This window comes from Sturnira hondurensis, unplaced genomic scaffold, assembly GCF_014824575.4.
Source record: "Sturnira hondurensis isolate 20B ecotype Veracruz unplaced genomic scaffold, ASM1482457v3 Scaffold0019186, whole genome shotgun sequence".
NCBI lineage: Eukaryota > Metazoa > Chordata > Mammalia > Chiroptera > Phyllostomidae > Sturnira > Sturnira hondurensis.
The window spans coordinates 69339-90217 of NW_028091817.1; the positions used below are offsets into that span (position 1 = coordinate 69339).

The following is a 20879-nucleotide window of genomic DNA, read 5'->3' on the forward strand; positions in this document are numbered from 1 at the left end:
GAATCTGCGGAATGAGTAAAGAAAGAGGGAAAGTGGTATTATAATTGGGGTTGATGATAAGTCTGCAAAGCCTGAAACTTACATGCAAATACTGCTGGTATTTAGCAGCTAACAGAACAATGGTTTCTTTAAAACAACGAAAACTCTTTAATTCTGCAGCTATATACACATAGTACTAAGTCTAATAAAGCCTAGAATTATCAAAAATTATAGCACAATCAAGAACAGATAAAGAGAATAAATTTCCTTTTGGCACATCAGCATAAAGCTGATGAATGTTGTATTGAGAACTAACCCAAAGAACTCCTCTGAACTCACAGCCTCTAAAAGCCCTCAAGACCAAGGACCCAGCACTCTCCCTTCCCAAGAGTCTATCTCCTAAATTCTAAGGGTCCCCACAAGACTTGCAACCAGGAGCAGCTCATCCCAGGCTAACTCCCTGAACTGTCTGTCTCTAAGGCTTCCTCTTCTGACTTTTCAGTGAGCCAACAGCAGCCAGTCTTGGCTCATTTCTCTCCCACAACATTTCTAAAAAGCCAAAGCAGCCCCACCTAGACTCTCTCTAGCTTCTCCTAAGACCCTCCTTGTTTCACTAACTGTACTCACACATGCACACAAATAAAAAAAAACAAAATTATACAATGGATTATCTCAATATAGACATTAAAGATCACCCTAAACTTCCTGATAGAAACTTGAGTCTCATGTTCAGAGCTTTTACCCTCAGCGATGATCGTAACAGTCACTCAAGTGACTAATTCAGGACATAGAGTTATATGAGCACTGGCCCTAGATAGTAACATGGGCTTGGGGCAGAGCATTAAAGACAACTGCTGAAATGAGTACGTGATGGTAGAAGAGGGGAGGAAGCCAAGATAAAGTTCAAGAATGATTTCAAAACTTTAATGCAACCATAATACAGAATAAAAAACCCGTATTTATGTGAATTAAATGACAGCCAAAGTAAAATAAACTTTCCTGCAGACCCAGACTTCTTCCAAACCCTCAATATGGTTATTGTTCAGAATGCTTCTTTGTAACAGCATCCACTGTAACCTACTTCAACTATGTCTCCAGTAAACTTCAGGAAAGAAAGCCGTGTATACATACTACTAGCAGCTTGAAGAATTATTTATATATAGACGCAAAGGTTTTACTTCATTATGCCAGACCAGGATTCCATTAACAAGTATGGTTCCTATAGAGGAAACTACTTGTCTATTACTGTTAGTGGCCCCCAGGAAGTCAAGGTTAAAAATTCAAGACTATTCCCCACTCTGCAAAATGTGGTTTAAGAAAGAACCAGCAACTGTTAACTACTACACTTAAAAAAAAAATGATCTACTTACGCTTCCAGCTCTTGCTTCATCTTGGCAAATTCTTCTTTGGTCATAGACCCCTCACCTTCCCCCAGCTTCTGCATCTTCTCTCGAGGGCCATCGAAGTCAGGCTTTGTAGGAGCAGGAGGAATCTGCAGCAGAAGCAGGTAACTAACTCATGAGCTCATTTGTCCCAGTAGTGATATTCTAGTTGGGGCCTATGCACAGGCGGCAGCCAGCCTTGTGGGTCACCTCTGTGTTTCTCTTAACCTTATTCCTTTTGGCCATTTAAAACTGTTCTCCCGATAGTTTGGCAAGCCCTGGCTGGTATAGCTCAGTGGATTGAGCGCGGGCCTGCGAACCACACGATCGCGGTTCGATTCCCAGTCAAGGGTACATGCCTGGGTTGCAGGCCAGTTCCCGGTTCCCGGCAGGGGACGCACGAGAGGCAACCATACATTGATATTTCTCTCCCTCTCTCTTTCCCTTCCCCTCTAAAGATAAATAAAATCTTTAAAAAAAATAAAATAAAATAAAATAAAAAAATAAAACTGTTCTCCTGATAGTTTGGCACTCACTTGTTCCGTTTATCTATTTCGGACAATTGGTAGGATACAATAGTGTTTATCCTGCATCAATGTCAGTTTAAAATTTATTTATTACAATCAGTACTAAAATAAAGCTGATGAAGAATCATCAAAATTATCATCTCTAAACTTCAAAAGGACTTAATTCCAAAGGATAATCAAAAGACTCTTATTATTTAATGAAGAAAATATTCTTAAACATAAGCTTCAAGTACTAATTTTAATTATTTGGCCAGATTCTTCAGTCTGCCTCACAAGACAAACTACACTTAATTCTCCTTTAAAATCAGTAAGTCTCTTCTTTCAGCCCTGCATTAACTCTCAAGAGCCGAACACAAAGATAATGGCCTCCTTTACTCCCTGAGCAGACTACAACACTTGAGAAATGTAAGACTATGTTTCGATTAATTTATAGCTATAACACCATCCTCATATATTTTTCACTTTAACAGTAACATACTGCAGCTGGCAGATGAAATCACTTTTCAAAATCCATTATGAAAAATAAGTAAGTCTCTTTTTACAAATGAACAAAGCTGAAGAAACTGGCGTCAATAATTACTTCATTTCCCAAATGTACTTACAATAAGCCCAGCATAGTCTGCAGTTTCAGAAAGAGTGTCATGTAGCCATACAAAGTCTTCATGTTGCCTTATAACAGAAAATGCTGGGCTCTGAAACGTGGGCAGTGTGGTCTGTAAAGGAGAAATTCACTGGTAACTACCACTTTTAGATAAAGGAGTGTGCGTTTCTGGGCTTCACTATGAGAAAATTTATAATAAAACTTTACAATTAGATCTAGTAAAGAACAAAAAGCAGCAACACAACATTTCCCACTGCTATAAAAAGTCATAGCCAAAATTCAACACATTCTTTAAGGAATTCTTTCCATAAAATTCCACTTCCTGCCCTGGCTGGTGTGGTTCAGTGGCTTGAGAGCCAGTCTGCGAATCAAAGGGTCGAAGGTTTGATTCCCAGTCAGGGCACATGCCTGGGTTGCAGGCCAGGGCCCCAGTAGAGGGTGCTCAAGAGGCACTCACACACTGATGTTTCTCTCCCTCTTTCTCCCTCCTTTCCCTTCTTTAAAAATAAATCTTTTTTAAAAATTCCACTTTCAGGCCAACTCAGGTAGACGTAATTATCTTCACAATGCCTTTTTCAGTAACTGATGTATGCAAATCAAGCCACTAAGGTATTAGAAAAAAATCATGTGGGAGAGAACCTATCGATATTTGCTTTATTTAAATTGGTGCCTGTTTCTTCACCTGTAAAGTGGGGATGATGATAATAAAAACATATGGTTGTAATAAAAAGACAATTAAATCCATGTAAACCCCTTAAGACCTTGCCTGGCATAAGGCAAGCATTTAATACATTTTAACTAATTTCAAAGAGGGAGGAGGCAGAATGTGTTCCTAAAAGAACTGAATCTGAGAAATTAAACTTTTTCTACATTTTCCAGATTGGCCTATTGCTTCTGTCAAATTAAAAATGTAGAGACAGTCTTCTGAATCACAAGAAATAAGCTAGGTAAAGGCCAAGAACCTAGTAAATGTGAGAAATACAAGCACTTCCCACACATGCAAATTAAAAAAAAAAAAACAAAAAACAAAGGTGGAAGATTTCAGACTTGCAGATAGATGCCTCTGCCTCCATCACTTTCACCTGATTTGCTCCCTCACAGAGCAGAGTACAAGTCACATTTAACATTGGCAATGCCTTAGGGTTCTAACATCGTGGCAAGCGCTGCAGCAAGAGCACTGATTTAGAGGCTCACTACAAGATGAGAGAGGTGCACTTAGCAGTAGTACTACACTATGAACAAATGGCAACCCATTCCGTTCAGAAGTCTCTTCTCGCTGTCCCTATAAATAATAAGGCTGCAACCCAGCATTGTTTTTATTGTGGAAGTCAATCTGTTGCACTTACCTTGGTGTGTACTGTAAACTTGACCTTATCTCTCTCACTGAGTGCATCAGGTATGTCAATCTGAAGTGAGGGGTCAACATTCAGGTCCACAGACACAGATCTCAGCTGAAATACAATTTTTTTGGTCACTAATCTAAAATTCATTTTAGTCCTAAAAAACATCCTTCCAAAAATGGGAGCTAGTACTTAAAAAGTCTATACAAGATCATTTCTAATAAAGTCAGCTGAGATAAATCAAAGTTAATTTGAAAAAGTAGGGAAATCCACTCTTAATGCACGGATGGGCCCAAGGTACTCCTATGATCTCAAGAAAGCAACTCTGATTCTAATAGTATGTGCCTTAGTACATTAAACTAAATACTTGGAAGAACTGTTACTAAGAAGGCTTGCCCAGATAGGATGAAGTCTTTAACTTCTTACATAAAAGCCCAAACTAGAAAGAACATTCAAGAGGCATTAACCAGACCCTACATATATCTGAAAGAGACTAGGAAAACAGAGAAAGGTCATGTGATATGGGATCCTAGGTCAAAAGATAAAATTCTGGCTCAAGAGTGGACCCATTTATATGCTGAGACTGTCTGAAAATAGAAATCTAGACAGAAAAAAATAAACTGTAAAAAAACTAACAATCCCCATAATTAGCAGAATCCCACTGTGGTTACATATAAGGGACAAATATGAGCACTGCCCTGGAAGCAAAAGCAAGAAATTTTTTAAGTCAGAAATTCAGAGGAAAATAACATCCAACTTCATGTTGCCAGTTTGAAAAGAATTTTTGGAAGAACTAGGCTGTTAGGACCAAATTTCAACATTGATAAATTCTCTAATTCTTAAGGCAGACAAGCCGATGGTCAATATTAAGGCCTGACACAAATGAGGCATGAAACTGCATGAAATAAGCATCTCATCCATCTCATCCCCTCAACCCAACTGTAAGCTAGTGCTAAAGTTGTCCTAACACTTTAGATTATTGCAGGGAGGATGCCAAGTAAAGACTGGAGTCAAGAGGATGAGAACAGGGAGTACTGTGGTATTTTCCCCTAAATTTCATTTTGGATTTTCTTCAAAATAAAAAATTCAAGACCAAGGACTAATAAACTTAACTTCTGAATTTAGAAAAAACTGTTTCGAGCTTCCGGCCAAGATGGAGGCGTAGGTAGAAACACTGTGCCTCCTCCCACAACTAAATTTAAAGACAGCTAAGTTTGAGAAACAAAGACGCAGCCACAACAGTGAAAACTGAACTGTACAGAAGTCTGGAAGTCCGACAACGATCCACTCAGCCAGACCAGTCAGGTGTGGAGCGGAGTCAGCTGTGGATCGGGGTCAGGCTGAAAAGATCATTAGGTCTGACCAACCCAGGAGCAGAAGCAGAGGTGGTTGGTGGATCTCAGGCATGGGGTGGTGACGGGCAGACCCAGTGAGGGCACAGGGCGGGGCTGGCTGACTGCGGTCACACATTCGCTTGCATATAAACCAAGTGAAGGAGCAAACAGTGAGACAGACCCTGTAGGCTAGGGACCCAGTGACAAGAATTAGAGCCTGAAAGCACTAACTGGAAAGACTTTCTCGGGGTCGAGGGGCCGGGAGAGGCTCCCAGGCCCACACAGAGTTCATTGGAGAGACCCACAGGGTCCTCGAAAGTACGGGCCCACACACCTGGGAACCAGCACCAGAGGGGCCCAATTTGCTTGTGGGAAGCCACAGAGGGCACAGAAATCTGAGACAGACCAGAGTGGAGCAAAGCGCCATTTTTTTCCCCTCTCTGACCCCGCCCCCACATACAGCATCACAACCCAGTGACTGAGTGGCCCGGCCCTGGTCAACACCTAGGGCTCTGCTCCTCATACATAACAGGCACGAACAGTCCAAATCATGGCTCAAGAAGAACTCAAAGCCCCAGAGCCTATAATTCTAAGCAACCAAGAGATACTCAACCTTTCAGATGCACAGTTCAAAACACTGGTGACCAGGATGCTCACAGAATTGGTTGATTTTAGCCACAAATTTGAGGAACAAATGAAGGCTAAACTGATTGAAATGAAGGGAAATGCACAGGAAACCAATAGTGATGGAAAGGAAACTGGGACTCAAATCAAGGGAGTGGACCAGAAGGAAGAAAAAAATGACCAAACAGAAAAATATGAAGAAACAAAAATTTTTTAAAATGAGGAGAGGCTTAGGAACCTCCAGGACATCTTTAAACATTCTAACATCCGAATTATAGGGGTACCAGAAGGGGAAGAGGAAGAGCCACGAGTGGAAAACTTACTTGAACAAATAATAGAGGAGAACTTCCCCAGGCTGGCAAAGGAAATAGACTTCCAGGAAATCCAGGAAGCTCAGAGAGTCCCAAAGAAGGTGGACCCAAGAAGGAACACACCAAGGCACATCATAATTACATTAGCCAAGATGAAAATGAAGGAGAGAGTCCTAGAAGTAGCAAGAGATAAGGGGACAGTCACCTACAAAGGAGTTCCCATCAGACTGTCAGCTGACTTCTCAACAGAGACCTTACAGGCAAGAAGGGGCTGGAAAGTAAGTATTCCAAGTCATGAAATCCAAAGACCTACAGCCAAGATTGCTTTATTCAGCAAAGCTTTCACTTAGAATGGAAGGCAGATAAAGTACTTCTCAGAAAAGGTCAAGTTCAAGGAGTTCATCATCACCAAGCCCTTATTATATGAAATGCTAAAGGGACTTATCTAAGGAAAAGAAGATGAAAAATATGAACAGTAAAAGAATAGCAAACTCAGTTATTAACAACCACACCTAAAACAAAGCAAACTAAGAGGACAGCTAGATCAGGAGTGGAAACATAGAAGTGGAGATCACATGGAGGGTTAACAACAGGGGAGTGGGAGGAGGAGAAGAGGGGAGAAGGTACAGAGAATAAGTAGCATAGACAGTAGGTAGAAAATAAACGGGGGGAGGGCAGGAATACTATGGGAGAGACAGAATCTAAAGAACTTGTGACACATGGACATGAACGAAAGGGGGGGAATGGTGGGGGAGGGGTATGCAGGGAAGAGGGGAGTGAAGGGGGGAATGGGACAACTGTAATGGCATAATCAATAAAATATATTAAAAAAAGAAAAAACTGTTTCAATCAATTATAAAAAGGTTAAATATACCCACTAAAAATACATCCTCTCTCTGTATCTTAGAAACTATCAGTACCTCCCTTTCCCCCCTAACACTAAGAAAAGATTTAAACAGCAAGAACCAAAGTCAGCCCTGGCTGGTGTAGCTCAGTGGATTGAGCATGGGCCTGTGAAGCAAAGGGTCACCGGTTCGATTCCCAGTCAGGGCATATGCCTGGGTTGCAGGCCAGTTCCCAGCAGGGGATGCACAAGAAGCAACCATACATTGATGTTTCTCTCCCTCTCTCCTTCCCTTCCCCTCTAAAGATAAATAAAATCTTAAAAAAAAAAGAACCAAACTCAGTCCTGTAACAGTGGCTTTCCTCTAAGAAACAAGCATCAGGTTATGTTACCAGAGTTTGATTTTCACATCAGGTATTAATAAAATCACAATATACTTAAGTTCCTGACATCTCAACCTAAATACTTCTCCAAAATAAGTTCTTGATGACTCCTGTAAAATATTTGCTTATTTGGCTTAATATCCCTATGTCCATTTATGAACTCTCTACAAACAAAGATAAGCCTCAAGGTCAGCAATACTTCATTTTGTCATAACTGTGACTCTAGCTCTGACATATTTCTGATAAAAGCTTGCTTCCTTCCTTCTGGTAACTTACCACTGGGCAAATACAAGGTTCAAAAAGACCTCAAAATGATGCTAAAATCTGACTGCAGAGTCTATACTACACCCCACTTAATGTTTGTATCTGTCAGAGTCAGACCAGGAACAGAGTCAGGGCAGGTGTAAAGGGAGCAACAAACACGGTTAGAAAGATGGGGCTGGTTTAGATGAATTTCCCTGAGCTCAGCAACAACTGAAATGTTTCCTGAGAATTCATTTCCTAAAGAAGTCACAAATCCCAGTTTCTAGTCATCTCTCACTGAACATACTGATAATCCCATTTAGCTCACTATGAGCCAAACAATCTTAATGGGCCTGTGAGCTCCAGACGAACTAGGTTTGGAACCAGGGATTGAAGGACCTAAGGGGAATGCAATCTAGTAAATGAGATTTATTTATAAGCACCACAGTCAGAGCTACAATAAACTTTACCAGCTCCTTTTTGTCCCACTGAACAATTATCTTCTGGTTTCACCTCTATTCTCAGACTCCTAACCATATGGAAGTAACAGCCTAGACTATTTACTATATTACTACCTCCCTTTCTTGTCACCAGAAATATGGTTTTGGTATGAGTGCAACAGAGGGTACATTAACCAATAGTGGAGCACATAACCCTCCAGAAAATGAAGCAGATAAATCACCACAAAGTAAAAACGTTGTTGAATTAAAACGTCTAAGTCAGCACAGCATTCTTACTCCAGAAGCATCATGTGATAATCAGCATTTCTTCTTCAGCTTAATCAACAAAACCAACACCCATGCCACAGTACTTGCTAAATAAATCACCAGAATGTAGGGTATAAAGACCGGGTTGTATCCCTCCATATACTTTCCCCCATTCACCCACTTCTATCCCCTAACCTAAATAGCAACCGGAGTACTACTGCTGAGTGCTGCAGGCCAACACCAAATCTCTGACTTGGGCTACATATCTCAAAATGCCAAGAATGGCTGTTTAAATCAGTAGTGAGAGGCAGGCTTCAGAACCAAGTCAGGTTAATTTTTCAATTTCCCAGTTCCCTTAGGTCACTTGTGAGCATAAAACTTAAAACATATATTCTCAAACAATGGAATATAAATTTTAAAACTAACTTTCTTTTCTAGCTTTCTACAGAAACCATTGTATTACATACCCAAAGTTTTAGATGGCATTTCAGCCCCTAATGTACTTCCCTACCAGATTAATCCTTATAGTAAGGATTATAATAATCTTGTGACAGGGAAGAAAAGGATAAGTAAGTACTGCTTCATTTAGAAAGCAAGTTTTAACTGTTTTAGGAACTCTAAATGTCTGGCAAGGGAATATAAAAAGGAGAAAAACTGATAAAAGAATTCCTGTGCATTTCTCCACCCATTCATTCACCAGCCTGCCAGCTGGGGTACATGACACTGGCTGAAGGACAATTCTGTAGAACTCTGAGGTAAGGACCACTTTTGGTCCAAATCCCACTTATGACTCACTTTGGTACAAGACTTAACACTATCTGCAAAGCTCCCTCTTCAAAAAATGTTTAATGGCACACAGATGACGAAGGGCACCTATGTGACTAGACAACATGGAAGGCTAAATTCTGAAATTCGGAACCCACAAGAACGGAGAAGGTAGATGCAGAAGATATATAGTAAGTGTTGTTATGGTAACTACAGACTCCTCCAGTTTACAGTACTGCCATACAGCCAAAATAACAAGACACAATGGAAAAGAAACCACTGCCACAGTAACTCTGATGTGCTAGAACGTGAGGTAGGTGAACAGCCATTAAAAAATTTTTTTATCCTGCCCTGCCTGGTACACTGTAGCTCAGTGGATTGAGCGCAGGCCTGTGAACCAGAGGATCGTGGTTCGATTCCCAGTCAGGGCACATGCCTGGGTTGCAGGCCAGTTCCCTGCAGGCCAACTCCCAGCAGGGGATGCACAAAAAGGCAACCATACATTGATGTTTCTCTCCCTCTCCCCTTCCCCTCTAAAGATAAATAAATAAATAAAAGTCTTAAAAATTTTTTTTATCCTTACCTGAGAACATTTTCATTGCTTTTATTGACAGTAAGAAAGAGAAACACTGATGTGAAAGAGAAGATTAGCTGTCTCCCGCACACACCTGGACCAGGGAATAGAACCCCTATCCTTTTGGTTACAGGATAATGCTCCAACCAAACCACACCCACCAGGGCTGCTGCCATTTAAAATTTATCCAGTTTTGCACACAATGTAAGAAACTGAATATGCCTGCCCCTATATATCTCCATCTTAATTTGAATGTTACAGGAGAACTACACAGACAGTTAAACTACTTGTATTGGGTTGACCAAAAAAGTCGGTTTAGTTTTTTTCATAACACAAAAGGCACATTTTTTCATTTTCACCAATAACTTTATTGATTTGGATATTTTAAATATGTCGGCTATCTCCCACTATTGGCTTCTAGTGGGTACAAACCAGGGGTGCTGCTAACCAACCATCTTCCAATGCATAAGACAGTCCCACAGCAAAGAATTATTTGGCCAAAATGTAAATAGTACCAAGAAACTTCGCAAACTACTTTTGACACGTTCAATCAGTCACAGCTCCATACACTGTACAACTTTTTTTTTTTTGGCGATTCTGTTGCATTTGTACTTTTTGACATACTGTACATAAAGCACAGAATGTCGAAGTGTTGCATATTACCTTCCACCTTCAGTATTAAAATGGCTGCACAAAAATTCACCAATTTTGTTTGTTTTTAAATAATGCACCCTAGTATGACCGCTGTCACAACACAATCTAACAAAATTGTTTCAAATGAGGTTAAAGACAAAGCACTACTAGAGCCATTGTATGGAAAAAAAGTAACAAACTTTTTGGCCAACCCAATATATGTACATATTTAAGTGTTTTTCTGGTTTCCATTTCCAAAGCAGAAGCAATGTACTTATTAGCCAGCACATGTTACATCAGCGTATCTTCCCTTCAAACTATTTCTCCTAAGGATTTTGCTTTGTTATCCTTCATCTCACTGCATAAGAAATTAAGACCCCCACCAAGGACAGTCACCCATGAATGGTCTGCCGGCAGCATGAAGCCAAAACAGAGGCAAGAAGTCTGCCTCCTGGATCACATTTTCACTCTAATCAAAGGAGCAGAAAACACCATATTTCATCTAGAAAGGTACGCATGCCTTGCCTAGTCCAACATTCATTAGTGAGGAAATAAATACAAAAACATTCTGCTTGCAGACACACAAGATTCACATGATACATACTTATGAAACAATATATTCCTTTGTTACTGTTTTAACTCACAAGAAAAAAGTGGTCTATGAGAAATTCTTTTAAAAAGTCCAAATACCATATCCTTCCCCAAAGTATGATTCAAGTACAAGTACTCAAATTATTTGTCACTGTTTTCTTCCACCCTGAAGGTAACCAAAATATGTTTATCTATTCTACCCCAGCTTTTCCTTATAGAGTGGTGCATGAAAATAATTGAACTGACTATAAGCAATGAGCTCTGCTTCTACCACTATTTGTTTCTCATCTCCTGCCTCCCCCTTCACCCATAATTGGTTCTCCCCTTCGTGTAATTCAGGTCTGCCAATATTGTAATAGTCTCCAAAAATAAGAGAACCAAAGTATTCTAGAAGATCTCAGTCTACAAAGTTACAGAAGTTAGTCATAAAAATTTTAAAAACTAGATAAAGGGCCACAGCAAGTGATCAGATTTCCACCACTCATCTTGGTGGGATGGGACCCAGAGGGACCCATTCCTGCTGATACCGATCATTCTTACCCATAGTCCACCAACACACAAGCTGTCCATAGTAGAACACCACAGACTGCAGGGCATTTGGAGGCTACTTAGCACCCAGTTCCTAGAACAGGAACTGAGGCTTGGAAGAAGATCAGTGCAGCGTACTCAGCGAATGGATAAACTCAATCATCATTTCACGAGGCTGCAAAGCCCATGAACTAGCCAAATTCCAACAAGGAATCAGAAAAATTAATTAAGTTGAATTATTGGCTTAAAGAACATTCATTTCAAGAAATCCACCTAATTACTAGATAAATGGATTATTTTCAAATGAGTTCACAAAATGAAAAAAAGCTGAACTCTGTGATTTCTAAGGATCTCCTAGCACAGAAATGAACACTGAGAATGAAAACAGTTGAACACAGAGGAAGCAACTGAAAAAAATGAAAAACTGATTCCTCCATTTGAAGTGAAAGCCCTTCACCCACTACTTAATCCTATCAAGCCTTCCTCCCCAAAGTTGCTTGGTGTATCAAGTCCAGTGACTTCTACTATAATACAAACCTGACATGTTACACTTTACTTGTTGATGAGGGTATTTAAGAGCATTCACTACCTGACCTTTAGGATCAAACCACGATTAACAGAAATAGGTTTAATAAAAAATTACCTTCACCACCAACAAAGATCATTCAGCAACATGTTGAGAGCTGCCCGAGCTTAAGCTTGTATGATAAAAAATTCTGACACAAATGGCAGCATAGGGAGAAGGCTGCCTGCTTCCTGGTGACATTTCTTCCACTTTGAGTAGGAGATACTATACATTTCCCAGATCATTTAGCTATAACTATTCCACTACCTCATTTCATCATTCACCACCAGCTTTATACTACTCTTCAAGAAAGACAAAGTGAAGGCCTGAAAAGTTAAGATTCTGCATTTGTACTCACCATTAACACTGATTAGAATGAAGGTTAGGGGCCTGCTCCCCCAAAACAAGTTAACTATAAATTCTTCAAGCAGAAAACACATGCCACAGCTTAATATAAGCAGCTATTCTGAGAAAATTACACTTTTCTCTCCAGACCACATCATAGTACCTGAAAAAGTTACGCCAAATTTATAAAAGGGAAGGAAGAAGGGAATCTAGCCAAGGACGCAATATCTGAACTAAAAAAGTTCAGTTCCTCCTCTGAGCCTCTAACTGCAACTTTGCACACTCCTCCTTTGGTATTTATGGTTTGCCTTAGGGGTATGAAAACAGTTGATGAATGTCATGTCCCTCTTTTAGAAGGGCTATCTCTTAAGAGTAACTCAATGGCCAATCAGAAAACAAACATGTTGGAGACGAAGTTTTCTGGAAAAGTCAGATCAGCAGAGGAACTTTAAATTTATACTTGTAAAAACAAGTTTACCACACTCCCATGAGACAAGATGTCTGCCTGCAGCCATCTTCCTTAACTGCTTCAAAAAGAAAAAGCAGAATTACAATGCTCTGAAACTTTCCTGAAAATAATTGGGTTCCTTAAAAGGCTTTTTCCCTAAATACTACCTAATTTCACTGCATGCACCTTCATTCACTACATGGCTATTGGAAGGGTATTAACCTACAGACTATTCTTGGCTAATTTCCTCAAGCAAACCAGGCCTTGATAATAAACAGGAAAATGTTTTAAAAAGCACAACTTTAAACTAAGTTCTACCCCACAACACATTTGTCAGTGAGCTTCAATGCTGGCCCACAGTGTACTCAGTGCTGTAGCACCAGAGCCTCAGGTTTCCAGAATCCAAAGTGGGCACTAAATTCTAACACAGTAAATGCACAATGGCCTCTTTGCAACCTGAAACTGCCCAAAAGCAATTAAGAAAACCACCTCTTACCACCTTTTGATAATACTGGGGGAGGAGGATTTAATTCACCTAAAGACAGTCAACAATGCTTGTTTCATACAGCATGTTAATTTTTTTCTAGAATTTATCGATTATAGATCTGAATATCCTCTGTAACACAAGCTGGGCCCCCTCGCATCACACCATTTTAGAAAAGGAAGTTTAAACCAGTGATCCCCAACCAAGGAACATTTAACAATGTCTGCATGTATTTTTTAACTGTCACTACTGGAGGGAAGGGAGCTACTGTGTCACCCAGTAGAGGCCAGATATACTGCTAATGCACGTGACAATGCACAGGACAATTCTCCACAACAAAAAATTAGCAAGCCCAAAATGTCAACAATGCTCAGGCTGAAAAAACCCCGGTTTAAACTAAAGCTCTACATTCGATTTAGTCAACTACTAGGTCTTAACGCCAAATGAGAATTTAGATCTCAGGATGTAGAAAATTCCCTAATAGCCTCCCTTGGCCATTTCTTTCTATAGAAAAAAAAGAGAGAGAGAGAGAGAGAGATCTAAATCTCTCTGTACAAGTTACTGATCTAGAACTAAGGCTTGGGCAGCTTTGATTAAGTCCTACTTCCAGAATTTAGAAAGGAAAAATGATGTCAAGCCATTAAGTGTAAAAAACGTCAATCCACAAAAATTAGGAATTGCTGCTGTATTGGAATTGCTCAATTCTTCCATTTAGAATTGCTGCTGTATTGATTGGTTAAATACTGGACTGTTCCTACAGAAAAACCAGTTTTAGGACATTCTTCCACTCAATCTGGTGGAGTCAAGTGTCCCTAGAACAACTTCCACATCAGTTAACAAAAAAAAAAAAAAAAACAAGTTTACCACACTCCCATGAGACAAGATGTCTGCCTGCAAACCAGAACAGCAGCATGAACATTAATGCCTGGCTCTGAAGAGACACCATCCACCCAAAGTCCATGTTAATTAACTACTGAACCAAGTTTAACAGCACTAGGGTGGGAAGGGCTACCACCTAGTCCTTGCAAAGCTTTTCTTTCCTATGTGCTCAAATTACTTTGGTCTATTACCAATTTAAGAATTAAAAAACAAAAATAGTCATGGGAGGCAATCAGGAACCACACTCAATTTGTCATAGATTTGCTGGACTACTGAGGAGACTCATCACCATAGAAGTACACACACTAAATCTGAGGGGTAACCTAAACGTGATACCCAACTACTTAACTGGCTTTTTGGTAAATGGAAGGCCCAAGAGGACCCAGGAGGAGGAAAATGACTCGAGGTAAAAAGATAATTTCCAATTATTTTCCCCCTACCCACCAAAAAGTGGACACCTGAGAACATCCATGGACCAACAGAAGATTGCACAAATACTAGATTATGAAGATGGAGCCCAATGGTATTAATGCTTTAGTTAACTTTTTCAGACACTACACTTGGTAAGCCTTACTTTTCTACATTTTCTTCAATGGAGAACGAATTAAAAACCAGGCACTTTTCCCTTAAACTGCTTTTTGAGATAAGGGACAAATCCCAGCATCTTCAGCTAAATGAAAAAGGTCAGCTACCAGATACAGACCTACACTCGATTTCAGTTTTCGCCGAACTAGCCAAAAAAAAAAAAAAAAAAAAAAAAAACAACCCAAAAAGAACTTTACAAGCATTCAAAATCCCCAAGTCAATTACGTTCCCTTCTTTACTAGTGGGTCTAAACCCCACAAACCTCTATTCTCATGGAAATTCCAAAGCCAACAGTTGAAAAGTGTAACCTTCTTTCTACAAAAACATTTGTTACCTAAAACAAAGAAAGCGGTTTTAGGTAACACAGCTTTGCCTAAGATTTTGCCTCTTGTTAATTCACACTTGTCTTAAACTTCCTTTAGGTTAACAGTAAAAACCATATAGATGGTCCACAATACAGGACTAGAATTAGATCAGGAAGCAAAATAAAGCCATGAGTTAGGGTAAAATTTTAGAAAGTTTTATTATTTCCTTATCCCTTAATTTAAAAAACTAAAGGAAAATAATACTTTTCCCATAGCCACTAAAAACCAGGAGACAGGAAATAGTCTTCATAATCCTCCCATTTTACTATATTAGAATGATGGGCAAGTTATTTCAAATACCAGCTATCATATACCATACTAATAAGTAGGAAGGCCTGTTGAAGCAGTCAAGTCCTTTTCAACAGCTAAAACATTCTGGGTCAAGAAAAAAGTGTGTGTGTGAATCAAATTACCATCACAATTCCTATTCACCACCTAAATTTCTAAATTCAAAACTACCTTCAGAATGTTCTAGAAAGAATCATAGTCTCAAGTTCCCACTTTCAGTTTTAGTAAAAAGTGTAAGTCACTTCTTTCAACATTCAAAAAATAGTAATGCTCAACCAAGACCCTACTATCCTCATCACAAAGTTGCACTTCAATAACAGCAATGATACCTTTTTGGGAACAATTTCCTACTTACTAGGTGAAAAAGTCTCTCCAAGTTAAGACTTGTGGAGATGTAACATTTTAAGATGTCTTCCAGGTTCAATCTGAGTAGCTTTGTTTACTCTAGACAACCCCCCCCTTTCTATCACAAAAACTTTTGTTGATGATTCTGCACACAACTTTTGTGGTTCAAGTCAACTTCCATTAATCGTGACACTAACTCAAACATAAAGGCAATAAACAAGTGGAGGCCTGTCTCTAATTAACTGGCCACAGTAACCTGCTCTTACTGAATTATTAAGTTGCCCAAAAGGTTCATTATGCACCCCCCACCAGATGGCCCTAGTAGTGCTTAGTTGTTTTTAACTTCATTAAACAACTGTTAGATTGTATTGTGACAGCTGTCATATCAGCATGCATAAAAAAACTCAACAAAATTCGTGAATTTTTGTGCAGCCATTTTAGTATTAAAGATGGAAGGAAATACAACACTTTCAACATATTATGCTTTAATTAGTTCAAAAAAGGTAAAAATGCAACAAATGCAAACAAAGATTTGTGTAGTGTATGGAGACCACGCTGTGATGAAATGTGGTTTGTAAAGTTTCTTGGTACTATTGACATTTCCACCAAATAATTCCTGGCTATGGGGCTGTCTTACTCACAGGAATATGTTTAGCAGCATTGCTGGCCTCTACCACTAGAAGCCAATACCAGGAGATAGGTGACATTGTCAAACTATCCAAATCAATAAAGGTATTGGTGAGAATGAAAAATATCTTTTATGTCACAGAAAAGACAGATTTTTTGGCCAACCCAATAGTTACCTTTTAGACCTCAAGATTGAAGAGGCATAAAAGTAATTTACATACACACTCAAATTTTAAAAATAAAAGCCGAGTTCAAAAAGTATTTGAGCACCCACTAAGTATCACAGAACTCCCACAGTGACTACGCATTAAGCTTTTATGAAGTTGTAACAAAACATGCGTCAGATATCTGACTTGATGAAATTTCCCTAGTTGGCCCCAAAAGTTTCCTAAAAGGGTGGGGAGACTGTTTGGAGGCAACAAAACCAAACTGTCGTTTGTCGCATGTTAAGTGGATTTCAAGTTTCCCGTACAGTCTTCACGAAGCCAACGTAAGCTTGAAAAACTTTTTACTTAAAAACACATTCTCGGGTCTCCAAAAACTCACCAAGCGCCCATTCGGTACTGGACACCCGGCCACGTACCACCAGGACCAGTCCCGCGTCTCTGGTTCTCACTCCCGGGGGCCGCAGGGAGTCCCCGGGCAACCCTCATGGAGAACAAAGGGCGCACGGGTCCAGCAGGTGTTTCCCGCGTGGCAGAGGCCCTCGCTTAGAGACACGGTTGCACTAGCAGCCCCAAAGCCCCCTTGGGACGAAAGAAGGAATGGGGGGCTCCGGAAGGTCGACGGGGCCTCCCGTCCTAAAGCCTGCAAGTGCATAAGGCCTCACCTTGCTGCGGTCCTCCTCTTGCTGCTGCTGCTGGTGCAGCAACTCGGGAACCGCGGCCATGGCGACGCAGGCCTAGAGCACGGGCTGCCTGGCTGTGCGAGGAAAGAAAGAGCTGGGCCGCCGCCGGGGCGCCTTGAGGGGCGGCGGCGGCCCCGCCTCCAACTAGCTTCCCAGCCAGGCGGCGGCAGGAGGCCTCTGGGCTCCGCCACCATCCCAGAAGCCCCAAGAAAAGCTAGTGGAGCGCCACGTGCTCGCCCAGAGCTGCCTCCCCCGTTCCCGCTGCCGTCCATCTTGGAGCCGAGCAAAAAAGCTATGCGGGTCCTACCCTCGCTCCGGGTCACGCGTAAGCCGCTGACCACAGGTCCGCGACAGGAATGCAGAAGCTCAAACACTCACTGCCAGGACCGTCTCAAGAAAGACAGCACACCGTGCGTGGCAACTTATTATTCAGCCCGAGTCCAAGATGGCGACGAGCTGTGACGTAAACAAGATCTCGTGAGAGCAAAAGGGCGCGATAGGGAGGTGCTCGCGCCTCTGCCGGAAAGGAGGGACTCGCCGAGGCTCCTACGAGTGTCTACCGAGGAGAACCTGGAAGTAGGGGAGGGGCGTGAGCGCCGCTTTGCTTGCTGGGACAGCCGTGCCTTGGGCGAGGCCTAATTTGAGACCCAAGCGCGGGACCGAGGAAAATCCGCGTGCGGAGAGGCGGTTAGCTCCCTGGGAGTTCAGCGAAGGGTGGTGGCCTCCGAGGTACCTATCCCTGCCCTTGGCTGCGCTTCAGTTTAAGCCGGCGTTTTCCTAATCCTGATCCCGTAAAGGCCACGGCCTTTTCTCTCGCCGCCTTGGTCCGAGCAGGAGTCTGCCCTCTGGGGGTTACGAGGATGCACCCTGTTGACCGCTGCTTTCTCCTCGGACCAGCAGTGGACTTTCAAAAGCTCGATTTCAACGTCTGTAAAACGGGTCGCAATAGTACCCACTTTAGAGGATGTGAGAGTTAAATGAGAAATCATACAGACTACTTAGCAAAGAACCTGAATATAGGGATCCGTGGTTAATTGTTAGCTGTGACTCCTGGCCTTTATAGGGTGGGCTCTAAAGCGCTGGTCCCCAACCTGTTTGGCACTAGCAATCGGTTTCTTGGGAAATCATTTTTCTGCGTGGGGCGGGACAGGAGGCGGAGCTCAGGCGGTAACGTGGTCCAAACTTTGCTTCTCTGCCGCTCACCTCCTGTTGTGCGGCCCTGTTCCTAACTGGCTATGAACTGGTACCGGTCCTAAGCCCGGGGGTTGGGGCCCCCGCTAGAGGTGTTTTTTTGTGTGTATGTCACGCTTCCCTTTCCAGGTGTCACATTCTTCAGATGGAATATTGGAGACATCTTGCCCTAAGCTGTCTGCTGTTTCTCATTTAATAATTGCTGATCCTTCTGGTATGGATGAGAGGCTTTCTTGGAAAATAACTTTGTCCAAGCATGTCTTAAAAGCTTATTGAATAAGCTTTTAGTGTACAGTATCATACTAATATACACTTCACATTGATAGTTAAAATACTTAACATTTGCTACCTAATACCACTTTTCTCTTTAACAGGAATGCAAAAACTAAAAAGGCTCTCGGTGTTGCAAGGAGACTAAAGGGAAGTGAGAAGTCTAAAAATGAAGGCATATCAGTCCATCTGCAGGCAGTTTAGAAGTTCAAAGGGGTTTTCCATAGAACCATCCCAATGTGTGGCGTTCTCCACTTCCTCGTATTCATGTGGCCGTAAGAAAAAAGTGAACCCTTATGAACAGGTAAACCAAGAAAGGTACTCTGATTTAGTACAGTCTGTCTTGTCATTCAGAGGCCATACTCAGACACCAGAATCATTGTTTGAGGAAGATACTTTACTCTATGGACCTGTGAGTAAGTGTAAACCTCCAAAGCAAGAGGAGGAAGCAAGAGTTCCAGGAAACTGGTTTCCTCTCTTCAGTCCAGAAAGAAGCTTAAAACCAAAAGCAACAAGTGATGCCACAGTTCCTTTGAAAATCCCTTTGCAGAAGAATAAGATGCCAAGTGTGACCCGAGTCCTTCAGCAGACCATGACATCAGAACAGATTTTCTATTTGGAAAGGTGGAAACAGCGGATGATCCTGGAACTGGGAGAGAGTGGCTTTGCAGAATATACTTCAAGTAATTTTCTTAATCCTCGCTTAAGCAGTATAGTAACAAGTATAGTATGTTACTATACTTTATACAGTATACAACACTGGTATCATTTATTATATATATATTTTATTGATTATACCATTACAGTTGTTCTATTCCCCACTTCATTCCCCTCCACCCCCACACTCCCTCCCCCACCATTCTCTCCCCTTAGTTTATAACCACCGTGTCTCAAGTTCTTTAGATTCTATATTTCCCCTACTATTCTTGCCCTCCCCCCTATCTATTTTCTACCTACTGTCTATGCTATTTTCTGTACCGTCTCCTCCCTTCTCCTCCTCCCACTCCCCTGTTGCTAAACCTCCATGTGTTCTTCATTTCTATGGTTCCACTCCTGATCTAGCTGTTCTCTTGGTTTGCTTTTGTTTTAGGTGTGGTTGTTAATAACTGTGTGTTTGCTGTCCTTTCACTGTTCATATTTTTCATCTTCTTTTTCTTATATAAGTCCCTTTAGCATTTCATATAATAAGGGCTTGGTGATGATGAACTCCTTGAACTTGACCTTATCTGAGAAGCACTTTATCTGTCCTTCCATTCTAAATGAAAGTTTTGCTGGATAAAGCAATCTTGGCTGTAGGTCTTTGGATTTCATGACTTGGAATACTTCTTTCCAGCCCCTTCTTGCCTGTAAGGTCTCTTTTGAGAAATCCGCTGACAGTCTGATGGGAACTCCTTTGTAGGTGACTGTCCCCTTATCTCTTGCTGCTTCTAGGATTCTCTCCTTCATTTTAATCTTGGCTAATGTAATGATGATGTGCCTTGGTGTGTTCCTTCTTGGGTCCACCTTCTTTGGGACTCTCTGAGCTTCCTGGATTTCCTGGAAATCTATTTCCTTTGCCAGACTGGGGAAGTTGTTCCTTTATTATTTGTTCAAATAACTTTTCCACTCATGTCTGTTTCTTTCCCCCTTCTGGTACCGCTATAATCCGGATGTTGGAATGTTTAAAGATGTCCTGGAGGTTTCTAAGCCTCTCCTCATTTTTTTGAATTCTCATTTCTTCATTCTTTTCTGGTTGGATGTTTTGTTCTTCCTTCTGGTCCATTCCATTGATCTGAGTCCCAGTTTCCTTTCCATCACTATTGGTTTCCTGTGCATCTCCCTTCATTTCAATTAGTTTAGCCTTCATATGTTCCTCTAATTTGTGACTATAATCAACCAGTTCTGTGAGCATCCTGATGACCAGTGTTTTGAACTTTGCATCTGAGAGGTTGGCTATTTCTTGGTTGCTTAGAGTTATGGGCTCTGGGGCTTTGAGTTCTTCTTGCGCCATCTTTTGGGCTGTTAGTGCCTGTTACGTAGGAGGATCGGAGCCCTAGGTGTTCACCAGAGCAGGGCCACTCAGTTGCTGGGTTGTGAAGCTGTATGGGGGGGGGGGTGTCAAAGAGAAGCAATGGCGTCTCGTCTACCGCCTCCCGCTGCGGCCCCACAGGTGCCGCAGCTGCCACTGTCACCAGGGCCCTTGCGTTTCGTCCCACTGCACTTGAGTGCACCACCACCATCAGCCCTCCGCCACTGGGTTTGCCCTCTGCCACTGGGTTTGCCCTCTGGGGCCTG

General features: G+C 41.5%; 2 protein-coding genes and 1 non-coding gene across 4 annotated transcripts in view; 1 reads left to right on the forward strand and 2 right to left on the reverse strand.

Annotated features, from left to right (window-relative positions):
* Nucleotides 1–17575, reverse strand: part of SNX5 (sorting nexin 5) — a 29226-nt gene extending 11651 nt beyond the window's left edge. The window contains exons 1-5 of the mRNA XM_037070954.1: nt 17452–17575; nt 17127–17218; nt 3836–3940; nt 2491–2601; nt 1350–1471 (exon numbers count right to left, since the gene is read on the reverse strand). Of these exons, the coding sequence (XP_036926849.1) occupies nt 1350–1471; nt 2491–2601; nt 3836–3940; nt 17127–17186 (398 nt within the window). The 5' untranslated portion in view covers nt 17187–17218; nt 17452–17575. The remainder of the gene's footprint in view (nt 1–1349; nt 1472–2490; nt 2602–3835; nt 3941–17126; nt 17219–17451) is intronic.
* Nucleotides 11301–11537, reverse strand: LOC119004222 (small nucleolar RNA SNORD17). The gene has a single exon (XR_005070151.1). It is a non-coding gene; the product is annotated as a small nucleolar RNA SNORD17 (small nucleolar RNA).
* A 106-nt stretch (nt 17576–17681) lies between the features above and the next one.
* MGME1 (mitochondrial genome maintenance exonuclease 1) overlaps nt 17682–20879 on the forward strand; it is a 28190-nt gene continuing 24992 nt past the window's right edge. The window contains exons 1-2 of one of the 2 annotated variants that reach the window (XM_037070955.1): nt 17682–17873; nt 18710–19288. In XM_037070955.1, the coding sequence (XP_036926850.1) occupies nt 18775–19288 (514 nt within the window). In that variant the 5' untranslated portion in view covers nt 17682–17873; nt 18710–18774. Of the gene's footprint in view, nt 17874–17893; nt 18071–18709; nt 19289–20879 lie in introns of those variants that run through there. The other variant, XM_037070956.1, reaches the window with a different exon arrangement.